Genomic DNA, 22,063 nt, shown 5'->3' with positions numbered 1-22,063 from the left:
AAGTCTTTTAAGCCTTTTGTTTTTAAATTTCGAAACTCGAAATTTGCCATTCCTTGCACTCGGAGTCCACGGCAAGACCTCAAGGACAAAACAGCCTCCGTGGTCTCGCTTTCTATTCCAGAAATTCAGCAAAGAAATTTCTCTTGAACAATTCATCAACATGCCAAGGCACAAGGCTAAATATAGCCTATTTTCTCTTTTACATGGATCTGGTTTTGATCAATTTTTCATCGACTTTACAAGGGCTGAAGATGCTGATGCCCTGAAGGACTGTGGGATGAAAAGCCATCACATGTATTGAGCTGGTCAGTGCTGGGAGATTTAAACATCTAACTATAGAGACGAGGTGGTGGTGGTTGGGAGGGGGGAGGTTGAGCAAACTGGGCATTTTTCTATTCTGAAGAAGGAAAACGACAGGAACCAGGAGAATGATTTTCCAGGATCTCAAATGAATTTACCCTTGGGCTCCAGTTTTGTAGGTTATGTTGCAAAAAAAGCTTTAAAGTAACCCAGAATGACAAAGATATTATACTTCACTGCCAACAACAGAGGCTCCAGAAACTAAGCAGAGTTTTTAAGATGAGCATACAGAGCAGGGATCTCCAAACTTTCTAAACAAAGGGCCAATTTACGGTCTTCCAGACTTTAGGGGGGAGTGGGGGGTGGACTTTGACCATTGAAATTTGAATATGTGCCAGCATCGGTGGGAGTAAAACATCATTGGGTGGGAAAAATAATGCCCCATTGTTGGTGCCACTGGGAGGAACTTTGACACTAGTGAACGGGCACAGTTCCTCCTGATGACACCAACAATGGGGCAGAAGATTAAATATTGCCCAAGGGACAGATAAATATCCCAGCACTAGTGGGAGTAAACATTGCTGTCACTGGGAGGAACTGTGCTCCTTCACAGGGGAATTATGCCCTATTGTTGGTGTCAAGAGGATGAGATATTGCCCAAGGGCTGGATAAAAGCAAGCTAAGGGCTACATCCAGCCCCCTGGGCCGCAGCTTGGAGACCACTGTTCCAGAGCATGGTTTGTGAATACCTGACCATCACACCTATATGACCGAAAGTATGTAGACGCCTCTTCAAATGACAAAGTTTAGGTTTCCAGTGGAGTGTATGGTTGATACTACATCGTACAAAAACATTTTAGATAATTATGCTCTTCCAACCTTGTGGTAACACGTTGGTGAAGGCCCTTATCTGTTCCAGCATGACCTTGCCCCTGTGTACAAAGCCAGCTCCACAGAGACCAGTTTTGTGTGGAGGAATGCGAGTGGCCTTCAGAAAGCCCTGACCTCAACCCCACCAGCCACCTTCGTGATTAACTTTTTTTATGAGATATTAACAAGTAGACTTGAAAATCTATTTGTGACATGAACTAGAGCCGGAGATAATAGATTACATAGACTGCTGAATGCCTCAGAGAAGGGATACGCTCCCCTCCTCCAGCACGGTGAGCCCTAGATTGGTCAGTTTACATGAAGGAAATGTAGATGTAGTAGGGGCTGGACTTTGATCTCTGACCCATCCTCGGAAAGGTGGCAATGAGACTTGATAGAATGACCTTGACTGCTCCAAAAGTTGGGGGATCCCTCAAGCAATAGAAAACACCCGATTTAAAAAATCCACATGAAACTGAACCACAGAGCGCCAAAGTGGAACTAAACCCTCCCATTGTATTCAACCACAGAAGCTGCCATCTTGGCCTCTGTTTCATCTTCCACTGCCATGGTGCTGCACATGTGATCAGTTATGACAGTGGTCCTCAACCCCGGTCCTCAAGGCCCACTAACATGCCAGATTTTAAGTATTACCTTGGGGAGATGCAGACTAGAGTACTGCAATCATTGAGCAGCAAATTATATCACCTGGGATGTATTTCAGTTATCTTGCAAACCTGGCCTGTTAGTGGGCCCTGAGGACCAGGGTTGAGGACCACTGACTTATGACACCAGCCATTGGATGGTTTGACAGTTTGGCTGAGAGCACAAGCAAATGTGACAGTTACATTCCCAGGACGTGCTGGAAAGTAGCTGTTTTTGGAAACTATCAAATCGATGGGTTTAGAAGTTCCACTTTAAGTGTTCATAATTCAGATAGTAGGCAACACGTTATGGGGGCAAAAAAATAACAAAATCCCTCTTCATCAGGGCTTTAATATTGTAGCCTCTTTTTCCGAGCTCCCTGTCCCTGTGCACATTAAAAATACTTTAATATTTTTTAAACTAAAGTACTGTATTTTCTGGCGTATAAGACTACTTTTGAACCTATACAAAATCCCCCAAAAATGGGGGGTCGTCTTATACGCCGAGTATAATATCTCTAAGGTAACCTAAGTATAAGTATTACCGGTAGATGTAATCTCTCAAGACGCTGGCTGTGTGGAAATCCTGTACCGGTATACCGTATGTACCATAGCTTCGGCTACATACAGTGCACCGCGCTGAGCCAATCAGAAAGAGCGATGTATTCTATTATTGAATGCAAAGCCTGCTCGGATTGGCGGAGTAACATCAGCCCGCCTCTCTGACTCTGCCAATCCGAGCAGGCTTTGCATTCTATAATAGAATACATCGCTCACTGTGATTGGCTCAGCGTGGTATACTGTATGTAGCCGAAGCTACGGTACAGGATTCCCGCACAGCCAGTGTCTTGAGATTACATCTACTGGTAATACTTAGGGTACCTTGGAGATATTATGAGAGATTACATGTATTACAGTACTAGGGTACCTTGGAGATCTATGAGAAATCTGATGTTTTTCAATGGTGTTGCCTTGCTTCGGAAGGGGGGTAGTCTTATACGGTGACTATAGCCCAAAACCTATGTTTTAACTTGAAAATTAGGGGGGTCGTCTTATATGCCCAGTCATCTTATACGCCGGAAAATACGGTATTACTTTTTATGTTATTTTGCATTTTCTGCCTGACACCATCAGGTTCCTCAGATATTTATACAGTGCCTGGGCACCTAGAGGAGGGTCTATACAGGCCCCACATGTCCTATCCAATGTCTTTACTTGGAGGGGAAATATCAGCTAAATTTTCAATGAATCAATGGGAGAGCAGCAACAATGTAGGTGGTGCTAATTTGCTAAATGGGCTATTCCTTGCTTCCTAGTACATAGCACAAAACAGGAACTGTCCTGCAAGGGCTTAAGGAGGGAGATGGTGGGGGAACAAAAAGTCTTACAACAATGGAGTTAAAAAAAAAAAAAAAAAAAAGTACTTTTGGCCCAGATGAGCAAATATCTTTTTCATATATCTTTGCTTCCTGGCTGGAGTTCACCTTTAAATCCCATCCACACTCCGTTCCGGCTGTAATAGAAGATGAGCTGTAAGATTGGAGCCGTGTGTCCTCATATCTGGAGAGCTGGTGGTGTCTATTGTCTATTTAGGAAAGCCGTGCACGCTTTGTTGCAGCTGTATAAAAATCCTGCATACATTCAAGAGACGCCGCTGCCTCTCCCGCTATCAGCCCCTCCGCCATGGACTTAATTGAATTGCTGCTCCCATTAGTAAACTGTCTCCGGGAAAACTGCAGCAGCTATTAAAGTGTACCTGTTATTAATGCTAAGGGGCATTCTGTACTGAGAGCCAATGCTGAACCGCATGCTGGTACCTTCCAGCTGGTCTTTTCTTACCCAGATTTCTCTGTCCTCCACACCTCTCCCACGGTCATCCAGACCTGTCTCTTTGACCTCCAGACTTGCCCCTACTGACCTCTAGACCTGTTCCTCTGACCTTCAGACCTATCTCTCTGACCTTCAGATCCATCTCTTTAATCTCCATACCTATCCCTCTGGCCTCCAGACTTGTTTTTCTGTCCTTCACACCCGTTTCTCTGTCCACACCCATCTCTCTATTCTACAGACTCACCCTTGTGTCCTTGAAATACACTCCTCTGTCCTCTACCCCCATCCCTCCGGCCTCCAAACTGTCCCTCCACCCTCCAGGCCTATCCATCTGTCCACCAGGCGCAACTCTCCGCCCTACAGGCCTATCTGTCTGTCCACCAGGAGTATCAGTCTGCCCTCCAGACCCATCCATCTGTCCTTCAGACCCATCTCTGTCCTCCAAACCCATCCATCTGTCCTTCAGACCCATCTCTTTGTCCTCCAAACCCATCCATCTGTCCTTCAGACCCATCTCTTTGCCCTCCAAACCCATCCATCTGTCCTTCAGATCCATCTCTTTGCCCTCCAAACCCATCCATCTGTCCTTCAGAACCATCCATCTGTCCTTCAGACCCATCCATCTGCCCTACAGACCCACCGCTCTGTGTTTCAGACCTGTCCCTTTGCCCTCCAGACCTGTCCCTCTGCCCTCCAGACCCATCTCTCTGCCCTCCAGACCTGTCCCTTTGCCCTCCAGACCTGTCCCTCTGCCCTCCAGACCTGTCCCTCTGCCCTCCAGACCCATCTCTCTGCCCTCCAGACCCATCTCTCTGCCCTCCAGACCCGTCCCTCTGCCCTCCAGACCCGTCTCTCTGCCCTCCAGACCCGTCTCTCTGCCCTCCAGACCCGTCTCTCTGCCCTCCAGACCCGTCTCTCTGCCCTCCAGACCCGTCTCTCTGCCCTCCAGACCCGTCTCTCTGCCCTCCAGACCCGTCTCTCTGCCCTCCAGACCCGTCTCTCTGCCCTCCAGACCCGTCTCTCTGCCCTCCAGACCCGTCTCTCTGCCCTCCAGACCCGTCCATCTGCCCTCCAGAACCGTCCATCTGCCCTCCAGAACCGTCCATCTGCCCTCCAGAACCGTCCATCTGCCCTCCAGAACCGTCCATCTGCCCTACAGACCCAGACCCGTCGCTCTGTCCTCCAAAACCCACCGCTCTGTGTTCCAGACCGGTCCCTGGGGAGGGGAGACTGAGGAAATACTTACTCCGGTCTGCAGCAGACTGATGTCATCATCTTAGCTTAGGCAAAGTCACTGACTGGAGCTCAAAGACGGCCCTAATATAAGGTGACCAGATTTTTTAAATGAAATCCAGGGACATATTTTTTATTTATTTTTTGCAAATGGTAAACTTTTTTATAAGCATATTTTCCTCAAATGATATATGCAGAGTATGTGGTATGTGTTTATGGTGGTATGATATATATTTCTCACATTTCATCCATGACATACAAAAAAAAAAAAAAGATACCTAGACTTTTTTGGGATATGACTACCAAATGTTAAGAAGATAAGATAAAGAAAAAATATTTTCAATGCATATTTTGCATTTTATTCTTACCAAAGAATTTTGGTTCAACAATAACAATATAATCTAACAATTCAGAACAGTAAAATATTGTGTGGTGACAACATGTAGGATACCTTCCAACATAATAACATCAAATATTAATAGCTAACTGTTATAAGACGACAAATGTTAAAGGAACAGCTAGGCACCGTAACGACTTCATCAATATTACTTTTTTATGGTGTCAGGAGCAGTGTTGGGGGTAACGAGTTACAAAGTAACTGATTACAGTAATTACTTTTTTTGGTAACTAAGTAACGTAACTAGTTACAATAATAATATTGGTAACTACACTACTTTACTAGGCTATAGGAGGTAACTACACTACTTTACTAGGCTATAGGAGGTAACTACACTACTTTACTAGGCTATAGGAACGCGCTTTCCTGCGTTACCCAAGCCGTGCGATACAATCGTTATTTCGAAGAATAGAGAGGGATGAAGTTTATGACTTTTTGTTGCACTTTATGTTTTATTCTGTTTTTTCAGGTTTTGTTCTCATGTTTCCCAAAGCCTGTGTTTATACAATAAACTCTATGCAGAAAGAGTGTCATGTATCTTCTTCTACATGGTCAATTAAGAAAGAGGAAAGTACAGTAATAAGTAGTGAAGTTACTTTCAAATGCAGTAACTAGTAAAGTAATCTCGTTACAATTTACAGAAGTAACTAGTTACATTTTTTGAGTAACTACCCCAACACTGGTCAGGAGGTCCCTGAGCACTGTCTTACCCTATGGGATTAAACAGTTCGAGAACGGTTTAACCCAAAAGTGTGTGTTCCAGCGTCAAACCCCCAACGGCGCCTCTGATTGGCTGAAAGCATTTAGCTGAGGCTCTCAGCCAACCAGTGACTCTCATTCATAAAACTGGTTTACAAAAGGTAGGTTTCTTTTTCAAGCCAGTTTTATGAATGGGAGTCACGGAATGGCTTAGAGCAGTGGTTCTCAACCAGGGTTCCGTGGATCCCTAGGGTTCCTCCAGAGGTTGCTAGGGGTTCCTTGAGCAATGAGCAATTTCTGCCTCACAGATAAGTTCCCACCGACACCACTGATCTTTTAAGCTATCTGGAAGAAGGTAATTCTTCCCAATGTCCACAAGTGTAAGGAGCATTCATCCCCCCGACCAACACACTAATTTATCATTAATTGTAAATATAGTCAATTTTAGCAGGGGTTCCCTGAGACCTGAAAACTATTTCAAGGGTTCCCCTGTGCTGAAAAGGTTGAGAAAGGCTGGCTTAGAGGGTCAGCTAACCACTTTGCAGGCTACTAACTCTGCAATCTGGACGGGTTGGTGGTTGACACAAACAATTGATAGGCAGCTTCTTCCCTCTCACTCTCTCTTACTACTTTCCCGCTACTACTGAGCATCTTCATGTGGAAACGTAGCGTGTATCAGAGTCAGGAGGACCAGGATTCATCTGTCCTCCCTCAAAGTTACAGCCGGACTGCTCCCTGCTGCAAAACAGGACCCTGCACTGCAAGCAAGGCTCGGATCCCAGTGGCAGTGGGCGCCACTGTGGTCAATCTGAAAAAGGAAGTATGGAGGGATGGGGCGGCAAAATTCCAATCCAATCTGGGGACAAAAATGGGGACAGACTTCGTCCGGGGGACAGTGTCCTCAGTCCGGGGACTGTCCCTGGAAACCAGGGACGTCTGGTCACCCTACCCTAATGTAGCACCCTCCTAGATAGGTACTAGGATAAAAGCATTGTTATGCTCCATCTGCTTATCAGGGGAGCCTGATCTGTTAGTTATGCCTGTTGCATGTGTCCAGGTGTAAGTCACTTGGTCTGAGGGAGTGTCCCCACTGCATCCAATAAGGGAGCCTGTTGGACAGTGGAGGAAACCCAGGCTTTTGTGGCAATTCCAGTGGGAGGGCAGCACCGTAGTGCATCCTGGGATTGACCATAAATGCTGGGGACACATGTGACAGGGCTTCTTTGGCGGGAAGCGGAGTTCTGGGAGGAGGGTGACGGCTGTCTCTCCTCCTGCAGCCTGAGGAGGGTGGTCACAGGCGGTCGGCCTAGTGAACCAGGTGTGGAGCTGAACCTTGAGGGTCCTGGAGAGCTGATGGTGGAGCTGCAGGCGGAGTCAGCTGGGAGGGGCAGTGTCCTTGGGTGCCAGGGGGCTTGCCGGGGGGTCTGCCCTGGAGGGGAGAACGCTCCAGTGAGGTCAGGGGACGGAAAGTCATCTCACGGAGTTAGCGGGAGTGAAGGGGGTGCCAGGTGGAACCCTGAAGAGTAATAGTAAAGAGGGTGCCAAGTGGGGCTCTGAAGAGTAATTCAATACAAAGTTCGCCTCTCATATACTTCGCTTCGGTGGCGGGTGGAGCAGCGGCCTTGCCGCAATCAACTTAGTTAGAGGTCCTCCAGTTATGCATGGTTCATGAAGTTGGAGTGTCCCACTCATCCCTTCTCCTATCCCAAGTTCTAAAATAAAACCAACAGGAACCAAATCCCTTGGACTGAGCCAAGCACCTAAAGTAATAGGAATTTACAAGTCGTTGCTATGGGTAACCCAGGGGGATCCACTTCAAGCAGCTCCCAAGGGAGTAGTGCTATACTAATAATAACATACAAGGGAGCTTTTTTGGAAAAATGATCCTGTTGTGTATTGTAACACATCAGGAATTTATTAATGCAAAACTGTGAAATAAAAAAAAAAAACGCTCCCATTTAAAGTTTAGACCCTCCAAAACAGGCATGCTACACTTAAATCAGAGGTGTATTTTGGTTTTGTGCTGCCCTAGGCAAGACTAAAATTGGGCAACCCCCTTCCCCCTCCTATGTAAATTTGTTCCGCTCTTTTACCGGATGTGACTCCCTCCAAAATCGAAGCATTACAAGTCCCAGCATGAACCCCTGAGATCTCACGAGGGGGGGGGGGAGAGAGAGAGGGGAGGTGAGTGAGAGAGGGAGAGAGAGAGGGGGGATGAGAGAGCAAGGGGGTGGGTGAGGGAGGGGGAGGGAGAGGGGGGATTAGAGGGGGGTGTGAGAGAGAGAGAGGGGGGTGTGAGAGAGAGAGAGAGGGGTGAGAGAGGGGATTGAGAGAGAGGGGGGATGAGAGAGAGAGAGGGGGTGAGAGAGAGAGAGGGGAAGAGAGAGAGAGAGAGAGAGTGGGGGGAATGAGAGAGGGGTTGAAAGAGAGAAAGAGAGTGGGAGGTGAGAGAGAGGTGAGAGAGGAGGGGTGTGTGAGAGAGAGAGAGAGAGGGGATGAGAGAGAGAGAGGGGGGTGAGTGAGAGAGAGGGGGGGTGAGCGAGAGAGAGAGAGAGGGGGGGGTGAGTGTGAGAGAGAGGAGGGAGAGAGAGAGAGAGAGAGAGAGGGGGGGTGAGTGTGAGAGAGAGGAGGTGAGAGAGAGGGGGCGAGAGGCGGCTCTAGCAACCAGTGGCCAATAGAGTCTCAGATGGAGGGTGTGTGAGAGAGGGGGGATGAGAGAGAAGAGGGATGAGAGGGAGAGCGAGAGAGAGGGGGGATGAAAGAGAGAGAGAGAGAGAGAGGGGGTGAGAGGGGGGATGAGAGAGGGGCATGAGAGAGAGAGAGGGGGATGAGAGAGAGAGGGGGATGATAGAGAAAGAGAGGGGGGTGAGATAGAGAGGAAGGTGAGAGAGAGGGAAAGAGAGAGGAGGGGTGTGAGAGAGAGAGAGGGGGAGAGAGATAGAGAAAGAGAGGGGGTGAGTGAGAGAGAGAGAGGGGGGTGAGAGAGGGGGGGTGAGAGAGAGGGGATGAGAGAGGCCAATAGAGTCTCAGGTGGAGGGGGGGTGAGAGAGAGGGGATGAGAGTGGCCAATAGAGTCTCAGGTGGAGGGGGGTGGATTTTTAGCTACCCCCCTGCAAAGTGCCGCCCTAGGCCTGGGCCTTGTCGGCCTAGGCCAAAATAGAGCACTGACTTAAATACTACACCCACCGATATAATGGACATTTTCACTGACTTTAGAACCCCAATCTGCAAAATGTCCATCGTCACTAAAATACATGCCCCCATCACTTTCACTGCAAGACTATTTTCAGCTTTTATCTGGTGTGCAGCAGCTCAGCATTCAGAAGGATTTCAGGCGTTTACCCTGGTTGAAGGATAGAAATAAGCCCATGTATACTAAAGGGTGTGCTGACATATCTGACTGGAATTGTTTTTAGGGATTAAAAAAAAAAAAAAAAAAAAAATATATATATATATATATATATATATATATATATATATATATATATAAATAAGATGCAAATCGGTTTGCTCTAGGAAAAAAATACAAGCAAGTGAGAGTCGGGCGAAGAGCGATCCGGTGAATATCTACAGAATAAGGAGGGCTCGGCAACAGGGGGCTGTCATGTGCGATTATATTTAACCTCCTGCTCAGATTAGAGAAGGGAAACAAGAAAATCTCCGAACTGCCGAGCCTGCCAATACCGCTCCATGTCAGCTGTCAGGCGGACATGTCTCTGCGTCAGACGCATGCTGAGACGGCTCCCAGAATCCTCTGCCTGTCAGGCTCTTATTACACACAAAAATGGATGAGCTGTCAGTTACTTTTTTTTGTACATGCTCTTTAATTTTTTACCATGTGTAAATAGAACGTTGCATTCATAATAGAGAGAGAAAACATTTGGGGATACGATGCAAGACTCAAGACTTTTCAAGCTGACATCAAAACATATCGGAATTGTGCTTAAGGCATGCTAAAATTACACACAATTGCTTTGGTTGAGAGGCTATTTTTGCATTCCTTAAAGTGATTGTAAAGTCTCACATTTTTTTTTTAAACAGCAAACATGTCATACTTACCTGCTCTGTGCAGTTGGTTTTGCACAGGGCAGCCTGGATCCTCCTCTTCCTGGGTACATGGCTGGAGCTCCTGGCCCCTCCTTCCTGTTGAGTGCCCCCAGAGCATTCAGCTTGCTATGGGGGTACCCAAGCCGAGCTGCAGCTCCATGCGTCCATTCAGACACGAAGCTGCTGTTCGGCCCTGCCCCCTCCCTCTCCAGATTGGCTAACTGACTTTGATTGACAGCTGTAGGAGCCAATGACGCCACAGCTGTGTCTCAGCCAATCAGGAGGGACAATCCTGGATGGCCGAGGGACTCTTGGACATCGCTGGACACAGGTGGGTGTCAAGTAAGTATTCGGGGGTGCTGGGGAGGCTGCTTCACACAGAAGGTTTTTTATCTTAATGCATAGAACGCATTAAGATAAAAAACCTTCTGACTTTACAACTCATATAAATGCACTTTAAGGGGAAATTTTCCTTAATGATATAACACAGAGCAAGGCATATGGAGGAGATTCAGAGAAGGTTGGGATATGTGGAATGAGAAGAGGAATAATGACAAGGAAGTGTGGAGTGAGGATGGTATTACTGACAGGGAGGGAAGGAGTGAGGATGAAAATGATGGCAGGGAGGTGATGAATGAGGAGCGGAATAATGGCAGGTAGGTGAGGAGTGAAGACGGTATTATAGGAAGGGAGGGATGGAAGGAGTGAGAATGTAAATGATGGCAGGGAGGTGAGGAGTGAGGATGGATTTGATGGCAGAGAAGTGAGACTTGATGATTAGATTCATGGTAGGAAGGTGAGAAGTGAGGGTGGAAAAGATGGCAGGAAGGGGAGGAGTGATGATCTGAATGATGGCAGGGAGGCGAGGAGCAATAATGGGATTGATGACAGAGCAAGTGTGGGAATTATGGCAGGGAGGTGAGAAGCGATGATGGTATCGATGGTAAGCAGGTGAGGATGGGATTCATGGCAGGGAGGTGAGGAGCGAGGATGGAATATAAGGCAGGGAGGTAAGGAGCAAGGATGGGATTGATGGCAGGGAGATGAGGAGCGAAGATGGGATTGATGGCAGGGAGGTGAGACACAATGATAAGATTGATGGCAGGGAGGTGAGAAGCGAGGATGGGATTGATGGCGGGGGGGGGGGGGGTGAGAATCGAGGTTGGGATTGATGGCAGGGAGGTGAGACACAGATACGAATGATGGCAGGGAGGTCTCGAGCAAGAATGACATTGATGGCAGGGAGGTCAAGAGCAAGAATGACATTGATGGCAGGGAGGTCAAGAGCAAGAATGACATTGATGGCAGGGAGGTCAAGAGCAAGAGCGAGATTGATTGTAGGGAGGTGAGACACAAAGATGGGAATGATAGCAGGGAGGTGAGGGACGATGATGGGACTGGTGGCAGGGAGTTGAGACACAATTATAAGATTGATGGCAGGGAGGTGAGAAGCGAGGATGGGATTGATGGCAGGGGGGTGAGAAGCGAGGTTGGGATTGATGGCAGGGAGGTGAGACACAATGTTGGGATTGATGGCAGAGAGGTGAGACACAAAGATAAGAATGATGGCAGGGAGGTGAGGCACGATGATGGGACTACTGGCAGGGAGGTCTGGAGCAAGAATGACATTGATGGCAGGGAGGTCAAGAGCAAGAGTGAGATTGATTGTAGGGAGGTGAGACACAAAGATGGGAATGATAGCAGGGAGGTGAGGCACGATGATGGGATTGATGGCAGGGAGGTCTGGAGTGAGAATGACATTGATGGCAGGAAGGTCAAGAGCCAGGGTGAGAGTGATGGCAGGGGGTGAGAAGCGAGGTTGGGATTGATGGCAGGGAGGTGAGACACAATGTTGGAATTGATGGCAGAGAGGTGAGACACAAAGATGGGAATGATAGCAGGGAGGTGAGGCACGATGATGGGATTGATTGTAGGGAGGTGAGAAGCGAGGATGGAATTGTAGGCAGGGAAGTGAGAAGTGAGGATGGAATTGTTGGCTTGGAGGTGAGAAGCGGGGATGGAACTGTAGGCTTGGAGGTGAGAAGCGAGGATGAAATTGTAGGCAGGGAAGTGAGAAGGGAGAATGGAATTGTAGGCAGGGAAGTGAGAAGCGAGGATGGAATTGTAGGCAGGTTGGTGAGAAGCGAGGATAAAATTGTAGGCAGGGAAGTGAGAAGGGAGAATGGAATTGTAGGCAGGGAAGTGAGAAGCGAGGATGGAATTGTAGGCAGGTTGGTGAGAAGCAAGGATGGAATTGTAGGCAGATTGGTGAGAAGCGAGGATGAACTTGTAGGCAGGGAAGTGAGGATGGAATTGTTGGCTTGGAGGTGAGAAGCGAGGATGAAATTGTAGGCAGGGAAGTGAGAAGCGAGGATGGAATTGTAGGCAGGTTGGCGAGAAGCGAGGGTGGAATTGTAGGCAGATTGGTGAGAAGCGAAGATGAACTTGTAGGCAGGGAAGTGAGAAGTGAGGATTGAATTGTTGGCTTGGAGGGGAGAAGCGAGGATGGAACTGTAGGCTTGGAGGTGAGAAGCGAGGATGGAATTGTAGGCAGGGAAGTGAGAAGCGAGAATGGAATTGTAGGCAGGGAAGGACACCGCACACTAACATGTGTCACGTTCTTTGTTCTGGAGTGAACACAGAGGGCCGCACTATAATGCCAATATCAACTATGTTTAACAAGGCAGCATCAAAAGCACACTACTGGCTGGACAGCCTCATAGCCAAGGGGGCGTGGCAAAGCAACGACTTTCTAGCAGATGTCAGTATTTGGTTAACAGTTCCATTTTTCTACATTTAAAACACTTGCCCAAAATAATGAGACTGTAATCATGCACAGGACAGAATTTCCCTCTGAGAAGTCTAGGATGTAAACATCTAAATCTCAGGATCATCAGAAGGCAACGTTTTGCTGTTCTCATTTCAGGAAGACCAAGCTTCTGTAATCTCCCCAAGACCAAAATGGCCAACTTTTTCTGCCATAGTTTGTTCACCTATAAAACCATAGTCAAAGTGTCTCTATCTTTCACAGCTATAAAGTATTATTTTTTGGTTGACGAACGTCTTATTTTCTCATTTATAAATATCTGCTTGCCATATCTCTATAAATATATTATAGAGCAGAGGTCTCAAAACTTTCCAAACCAATGGCCATTTTGCCATTTTCATGGGCGTCCACAGAACTTTTTTCGGGGGGGGGGGCATCATTTTAAGGTCACCCATTGTCCGCCCCTTTTCAACAAAGTCATGAAGGGGAGATGCTTAGTCATTATACTTATTTTGAGCATTTTTTTTAAAGGGCAAACATCAGCATTTATTCTTAAAGCACTTGTTATCCTAAAAAAAAAAAAAAAAATGATCCTGTTCCCTAAAGCATGGTATACAGCACAGTGCTTGTGCTGTGTAATTTGGCCCCTTCCATCACCTAAAATACCTGGCTGATTCTGCCTGGCTATGTCCTCCCCTCTGTAAACTTACCAAGGTATACCATGGCTGCGGAGCCCTGACACTGTGGTCAGTCTACGTGCCTCCATTATCTACAGTTTCATATCCTGTCTACAGACTGTTTAATAATCACGTGTGCCCCTGTGTCTGTGTTTTATAAAAATAAGCAATTCTTTATAAGTTGACAGAGCGCCAATCGCCGCTAAAGTGACCCGCCGCCTCGCTCCTCCTCTCCCCCTCCCCTCCCTACTGTTGTCAGCGAGGAATCCTCAGCCCCGCCCACAGCAGGCAGCTGTCAGACGGGGAGAGGAGAGAGCCGACGGGTCAATTGAGCGGCACTCGGCACTCTGAAAACCGGTAAAGAACGGCTTATTTTTGTAAAAAACATACACAGACACACAGGATTATTAAACAGACCAGACAGGATGGTATAAAGGGGAAGTTGAGATTCCGGGGGGGGGGGGGGTGCATTTGCCCCCCACAAAGAAAATGGCCTCTGCCCCCAGCTATAACTGGCCTTCATAGCAAAGAACACATGAAAGGGCATTTGTCCCCCCCTCAACCCCTACTTGCAGACACCCATGGCCGTTTTAATGTCCTTCAGGCTTTAGGGGGGCCGGGCTGTGGCCAGTAAGAGTAGAAACATCCCTGGCATCAATGTTCATAAAATATTTTGTCCCACCATTGATTTCAAACGGAGGAATAGTACTCCATCATTGGTGTTGGAGAAATAGTTCCTCATCGATGGGTGTCAATGGGAGGAACAGTTCCTTATCATTGGTGTCATTAAGAGGAATGGTGCTTCATCAATGGTTTCAGTTGGAGGAAGAGAGCCCCATTGATGGTGTCAGTGAGAGAAATGGTGCCCCATCATTGGTGTCTGCTGGAGGAATGGTTCACCAATGGCCAGATAAAGGCAAGTAAAGGGCTGCATCTGGCCCCCGGGCCACAGTTTGGAGACTGCCGCAAGAAAATAGTCTACAGCAGGGGCGTAACTACAGGGGTTGCAATTGCAACCGGGCCCCATGCTCCAGGAGGCCTGTGCGGCTCCCCTGTACACCGGGATAGGAGGGGCGGCGGGGGCAGCATGTAGTGAAATCACTACGCTGTCCCCACCACTCCTCTTATCCAGTTCACTTGTGTTCTGCTGTCTATGGACCCCTGTGTGCTCCCCAGCCCCCACTGTGCTCCCCCCCCCCAACCTACTGTGCTCCCCCCCACTGTGCTCCCTTCCCACTCCTGCTGGCTGCTGCAGGGGATTTGTCATGATAGAGAACCAGGAAGGGGTCGGTAAATATGTAATTTACCAGCTCCTTCTTTTTCTGAATGGACAGAGTCCTAGTCAGTGACATTGGAAAAAATAAAATAAAACGATAAAAAATAATGCAATTAAAAAACCAAAAAATAAAAACTACTGACACCAGTGGGTGAACTTCCAGGATCGCAAAGGTCACACTTGCCACTGGGCCCTGGCATTCCACCACCGTGGGGAGGCCCCAAGATGACAGAAAGGGGGCCCACAGCAGAACAGGTGAATGGGTCCTGCTGCAAATCCGTAATAAAGGGACCCGCAATGAGAGTAAAGGGCCCCAGGATCAGTGGGAAGAGCCCCAGTCTTGAAGGGAAGGGCGCTGCCCAGGAGTCCGGGGGGCCCATCATGGTTTCTTGAACCGGGGCCCTGAAGGTTCTAGTTACGCCTCTGGTCTACGGGGTCAGAGAACTATAAAGAAAATTGTCTGAGCTCAGACAAGAGAAGGGGTTGCTAAGTTGGCAAATGAGATGAATGCACTACAATTAAATATAAGTTCCTATATAAAAGTATACTAAAAAATGAAAAATGCTTTAAGAAAAAAACCGCATTCATATATACAAATCCGTAAAAAAATAATCTGTGTGTACCCTTTAAAGGACATGAAGATTAAAATATTACATTGTTGCCCTTGGCCTGCCCAAGTCCTAAAAAGGCCGAAACTGGAACTTCACAGAACAAGTTCACCTCCAAACACCCCCCCCCCCCCATTGTTCATTACACACGACAGAGCTTAACTACAGCCTCAGATCCATTAGACCACAAACGCTGGAGTTAATGGCCGCTTTGAAATTAAAATAGCGGGTAATTATCAACTGGAATGGCTCTCCAATTCAAAGCGCCACAAGAACCTAAGCGCATCGTACATTAAAATGATGAGAAGCCATCCCTTCCACATCAACATCGACCAAAGGACATAATAAGCTTAATGGATTATTAAGAATAGTTTTGTGAACTACCAGTGACATGGCGGCTCAGATTACATTCACCCAACTGATTCTAGTCAAAGTTTAACTTTCTCCAAACTTTTTTTTAAGACATCCAATACATTCTTAGATTGTAAGCTTGAACGAGCAGGGCTATCTGATTCCTACTGTATTAAACTGTATTAAATTGTCTTCACTTATGTTGTAAAGTGTTGCGTAAACTGTCAATGCTATATAAATCCTGTATAATGAGAATAATAATTACAGCATGCAATACCAAATCATTGACATTTTGTATTCTTTCCAAGGAACGTAACAGCTTATACAGTTCAGGGAACCTTACAAAGGCTTTATTAAAAAAAAAAAAAAGCATCAAATCCGTGGCTGTTATACGTTTTTTCTGGGTAAAAGAACAGTTCTATTTGGACATAAAAAATAAGCCATTTTGTGGGTTAAAGTTACAACTTATTAATTCACTGAAAACGGCCTATCCATTCACTAGATACAAGCGACATCACCAAGGCACTTCATATTCATGCAAACACAGCCTATCCATTCACTAGAGTCCAGTGACATCACCGAGACCCTTCATATTCATGAGAATGCAGCCTTACCTTTCACTAGAGACCAGTGACCTCACCAAGGCACTTGATGTTCATAAGAACACAGTCCATCCATCACTAGAGACCAGTGACATCACCAAGACCCTTCATATTCATGAGAAGGCAACCTAAACAATCACCGGAGACCAGTAACATCCCTGAGAATCTTCATATTCATGAGAATACAGCCAACTCATTCACTAGAGACCAGTGACATCACCGAGACCCTTAATATTCATGAGAAGCAGAAGCAGCCTATCCATTCACTAGAGACTAGTGAAAGCACTGGGGCCCTTCATTTTTATGAGAAGGCAACCTAAACAATAACTAGAGACCAGTGACATCACCGAGATTCTTCATATTCGTGAGAAAACTGCCTATCCGTCCACTAGAGACCAGTGACATCACCAAGACACTTCAAATTCATGAGAATGCAGCCTATCCATTCCCTAGAGATCAGTGACATCACCCAGACTCTTCATATTTCAGAGAACACAGGCTATACATTACCTAGAGACCACTGTCATCACAGAGATCCTTCATATTCATGAGAACACAGCCTATCCAATCACTAGAATCCAGTGACATCACCGAGACCCTTCATATTCATGAGAATGCAGCCTTACCTTTCACTAGAGACCAGTGACATCACCAAGGCACTTGATGTTCATGAGAACACAGTCTATCCATTCACTAGAGACCAGTGACATCCCAAGACTCTTCATGTTCATGAGAAGGCAACCTAAACAATCACCGGAGACCAGTAACATACCTGAGAATCTTCATATTCATGAGAATACAGCCAATTCATTCACTAGAGACCAGTGACATCACCAAGACACTTCACATTCATGAAAATGCAGCCTCTTTATTAGAGACCAATGACATCACCGAGACCCTTCATATTCATGAGAAGGCAACCTAAACGATCACTGCAGACCAGTGACATCACAGAGACCCTTCATATTCATGAGAACACAGCCTATCAAATCGCTAGAGACCAGTGACATCATAGAGAATGTTCAAATTAATGACAATGCAGAATAAACAGTAGGGACACTATGGAGTTGATTTACTAAAGCCAAATAGGCACATTTTCACCCTGCAAAGGAATCATCCCTTAGCTTAGTTAATAAAGTGAAGCTTGGGTATTCTAAGGTAAACTTCACTTAAAAGTGAACAGCCTATTCTCCCTTAGTAAATCATAACCTCCATGTACACATACTATTTACCCCCCCAAATCACATTATATTTTAAGGTCCATGCACATACACTTACATGTTAACTTAAATTGGTCGTGTACACCTAACCCAAACCAATCATATTTTGGAAACAATTACAAAGAACTCTTCAGTTTAAACAGGAAAACTATTTCTAACCATTTCTGTCTGTTATGTCATAAAGAAAGCCGTTATTATTACCATTATTATTTTTTGCAGAATGCCTGAATGATATTATCATCCGATGGTTTCCACCTTTAGTATTTATCACATCTGCTTCTGCCGTAGGGCTAAAAAAGGCCACTGGTGGCAAATTGTTCTGGTCTATATAAACCAATCAAAAACGATCTTCAAACTGATCTTACCTTATTAAATGCAAAGTGGATTGTATAGTATAGGACAATTTTCACAACACGTTTGCCTTATTAAAGTGCACCTGCAGTTCTGGAGGAAACACTGTGCTGAAGCTCAGTATGGGAGGAAAGCTAAGAACTTCCAAAATGCACTAAAGCCTCCATCCCCTTCATCCCTCCACCATATTCTTTGACAGAATGACTTTTCTTTTATATAAAAAAATAAGTACAGGTGCACTTTAAAATACATACTGAAGGATAGAGGAAAGTTTTCCCATCTAACCATAAAGGGTAACTGTCTATTGCCTAGCCCTCAGCTCAATAACTTCTACAGAAGAGCCAATGGGCTGTATGAGGTCTGAGCACTCAACTGAAAAAAGGTATATTGAAACCAAATAGTGGTAAAGTGGACCTCTAAGCAACTTTAAATGCCTGAGTGAACAAAATCCTGACATCAGTCTGCTGCGGGCACGAAGAAGCATTTCCTCAGTCTCCTATCCCCCCAGAGATCAGATGCAACAGTGTAACTTTGTAACAAGTCACACAGTGTGGGGCTACAGCAAGAGGGTGCTCAACATAGGCACACAGATGGCCAGAGGGTGGTAAAACAGGTGGTTAAGCCACGGTTTTAAAGACCCCCCACCCCCTGGCCACCCATGTGAACACAGAAATGCAGAAAAAATTAAACAGCATGTCACATTTGATGGGCAGTTCCACCACCGAATGCTACTCATTCAAGTGAATGGGGCTGTGGTCCAACTGCCCTGCAACCTAGTGGTGGGTAAGCAATTTGAGGGTTAAAACAGGTGGCGAGGAGGCAACATATCATCTCCTCACCACCTAATGCCTCTGCAAAGCGATTCACTGCAAACTGCTTTTCAGAGGGGCGACAATAATAGCCGCACATGTGAATGAGCCCTTAGACACTTGTGAAAATAGACAATAACTTAACAGGAACCAGGATTTACATCTCAGCCCAGGAAGTAGATGGTGACCCTGGATAATACCTGAAATAATATGGTGCTTTCCAGAGCGAAAGGTGGATGAAGGCCTTGTTAGCAGGAGTACTGTAATCTCTGTAATGTGTGCATTTATCAGACCAAAACCAAACGGAGCTCAGGGCTCTGGCCTTTCTTTCCCCTGGTGACTCTAGACAACCTCGGGCCAATTGCAAGTCCCAATGACGGCGACAATACATTTAGATGTCGGCAAGACCGGCCCTACCATGGGTTCCACTGGGTCCATTGGACCCAGGCGGAACTTTGAGAGGGCTGGCAAACTGACGCCCAAGACAACTGGTGGAACTACCAGGGTCGCAACAGTCTCTATTGCCCAGCTCGCCCTGCCCCGATCCTTTTTTCACTTGGGGGAGCACTCGCTGCCATACTCACACGGCGGACCGCTTGCCTACCCCCTCTGCGGCTTTCCCCATTGTTGCAGACAGATGCTATCCTGGAACAGGAGGCGCAAATTAGAGGAGAAAATCAGCTGACGGCCAACAGCGTGACCCCATGTTGGAAGAGGCATCACTGGAAGCATGACTGACACTGAGAGCAAGTAGGTGCCAGTGTCACTGATCCCATCCCCACCACCACTGCCTCTGACTGAACCCCCCCACCACCAACACTGCCTCTGCCTGAACATCCCCCCCCCCCCCAACACTGCTGCCTCTAACTGAACACCCCCCCCCCCCCCACCACCACCACTGCTGCCTCTATCTGAACCCCGTCATCACCTCTACCACAGCTGCCTTGAACTAAACTCCCCACCCACCACTTTTGCATGTAAATTTGACTTCCTGATACATTTTTATTATAATAATTATTATATAGAATAATGGATCTGGGGGCAGAATTTCATTTTTGGATCCAGGCAGCACAATGTCTTGGGCCAGCCCTGGATGTCGGCACTATTAACTTTTGATGGAACTATGTAACTGGTGGTCAGTAGGAAGAATGTAAACCTACAGTGGTAGTAAGAATGCCACCCCACCCTAACGGACAGTTAAAATGATAATTGCTGTCATGCTGCAGGCTTTGCCAAGTGGAAATGACCCTGGGACTATGCAAGCACCATCAAATGGGAGGTCTATCAGCCACAGCTCAAGGAACCCTTAGCAACCTTTGGAGGGAACCTAGTCTAGAATGGCTGTTCTTGAGGGATCCCACAGGCATGTTATATACATGGTTTAATTGATCAAAAATATTCATACCAAGGAGTTCTTCTTTAATATGCTACAATTGGCATGAAAAAATATATCCGATGACAGGTCCACTTTAAGGAAATTATTAGGTATGGCAGTACTGTTCATGAGACTTCATGAAGACCTTGGTTGTCCAGTATTAGTTATTGAGCTGGGGCCTTAACTTTCTAGAGGATCTCCGTAGAGTAAAATTTTTTTGGGTTCCTCGCAGTTTTGCAGAAATAACAAATGTGATAATGAAATGTCATCCTAACACCAGCAGTTACCTCTCTCCAGACTATTTATGTGCTTTCATTCAGTGATTTTTTTTTTTTTTTAATGGGCAGCCAGTGCCAACTTACCCGTCCCTTCTTGCATCTTGCGCTTCTCTGGTCTGCAGCTTCGGATGACGTCGGGACTCCAGTGAGCAAATCCTGAGGCTCCCGCTGCAGATAAAAATACAGATAAAGTCTCACAGACGGTGTCCTGATTCACCTTGAATCAGACAACCATCGTGAACGTTCCCAAATCTTACATGGAAAGTGGTAGATGGAGCACAACAACACCAGACACTGGGGGCCCCTGAACAGATAATCTACCGAGTTAGAACTGACACACACATACCAGTATTACAGAGAAGAGTACCTGTCATCTACACAAAGCACTGGCCGATACCTTGAGCCGCCTTTACAACTATGAAGAAATGGCCTATCGGTGCACTGGAAGCCAGTGATATCGCCGAGACAGCCGTTTGGTAAACCAACCCACTACTCAGAATGATGCAGCCTGTCAATTCGCTAGGGGCAGTGACATCACCGAGGCAGCCATTTTGTTAACTGCCCCGGATCTTGTGAGGGAATGGACTGTAATTCAATAAACACCAGTGAAGTCATGGGGGCCATTCTGTTGGATGACCTGGGCTTATTCAAAGACGAGTTCCTATTCTTAAGAGAATATAAGTGTTCTAACCCCAAGCAACTAATCAGAATTTTCCAATTAAAGTGGAGTTCCACCCATTTTCGTAACTTTAGATCTATGTAATCCCCTTTAAAACGACTTTTACCAATGGGAACTTTTTTTTGCTAGTAAATACCTTAATTTCTGCTTTATTCCTCCTCTCATCACTTTCGGGTCCGATCGGCGATGACGTCATTCGGCGATTTGCAGTGTGTGCTGGGATGTATTCCATTCCAGAAATCTCGCAGTATTACCCAGGAGCTGAGCTGGCCTGCCCCGCCTCCGCGCCGCCTCCGCCCTGCCTCTTCTCAGTGAGTTGTACTGTATGCATTGTATTCAGGACGTGCTCTGCCCCGCCTCCTCTCAGTGAGCTCAGTGAGGATATAATGCTTTCAGTCCTCGCTCACTGAGAGGAGGCGGGGCGGAGGCGGGCAGAGAACGGCCTGAATACAATGCATACAGTACAACTCACTGAGAGGAGGCGGGGCGGAGGCGGGGCAGGTCACGGCCTGAATACACACAGTACAGCTCAGCTCCTGGGTAATACTGCGAGATTTCTGGAATGGAATACATCCCAGCACACACTGCGAATCGCCGAATGACGTCATCGCCGATCGGACCCGGAAGTGAGGAGAGGAGGAATAAAGCAGAAATTAAGGTATTTACTAGCAAAAAAAAAAAGTTTCCATTGGTAAAAGTCGTTTTAAAGGGGATTACATACATCTATGTAATCCAACCTATTAAAAAAAAATTAAAAACTTCGCTTTAAGTCTGATCATAACATAAAAAAAGATCAGACTGTCTGCTGGGAGTTAATGAACTTACGAAGGAAGTCATTATCAAAAAAGGCCATTTATTAAGGCTGTTGATGAGCATGTGCCTCGTATTCGTGGAGCTCCTAGAGAATTGCTAAGGTGATAGATCAGTGATGGGGAACCTTGGCACCCCAGGTGTTGTGGAACTACATTTCCCATGATGCTCGACTACACTGCAGAGTGCATGAGCACCATGGGAAATGTAGTTCCAAAACATCTGGGGTGCCAAGGTTCC

The 22,063-nt window shown here is 46.5% G+C and overlaps 1 protein-coding gene across 6 annotated transcripts in view; it reads right to left on the bottom strand.

Annotated features, from left to right (window-relative positions):
- SHISA6 (shisa family member 6) overlaps positions 1 to 22,063 on the bottom strand; it is a 342,371-nt gene that overhangs the window by 70,999 nt on the left and 249,309 nt on the right. For 3 of the 6 annotated variants that reach the window (XM_082271224.1, XM_082271225.1, XM_082271226.1), the window contains one exon: positions 20,419 to 20,502. The exons of the other annotated variants lie outside the window; for them this stretch is intronic. In XM_082271224.1, the coding sequence (XP_082127350.1) occupies positions 20,419 to 20,502 (84 nt within the window). The remainder of the gene's footprint in view (positions 1 to 20,418; positions 20,503 to 22,063) is intronic. 6 annotated transcript variants of the gene reach the window in all.

Source organism: Pelophylax lessonae (assembly GCF_965119305.1).
Source record: "Pelophylax lessonae genome assembly, chromosome: 11".
Classification (NCBI taxonomy): Eukaryota; Metazoa; Chordata; class Amphibia; order Anura; family Ranidae; genus Pelophylax; species Pelophylax lessonae.
The sequence above is the reverse complement of the archived record's forward strand: the minus strand, read 5'-3'. Positions and strand labels throughout refer to the sequence as shown.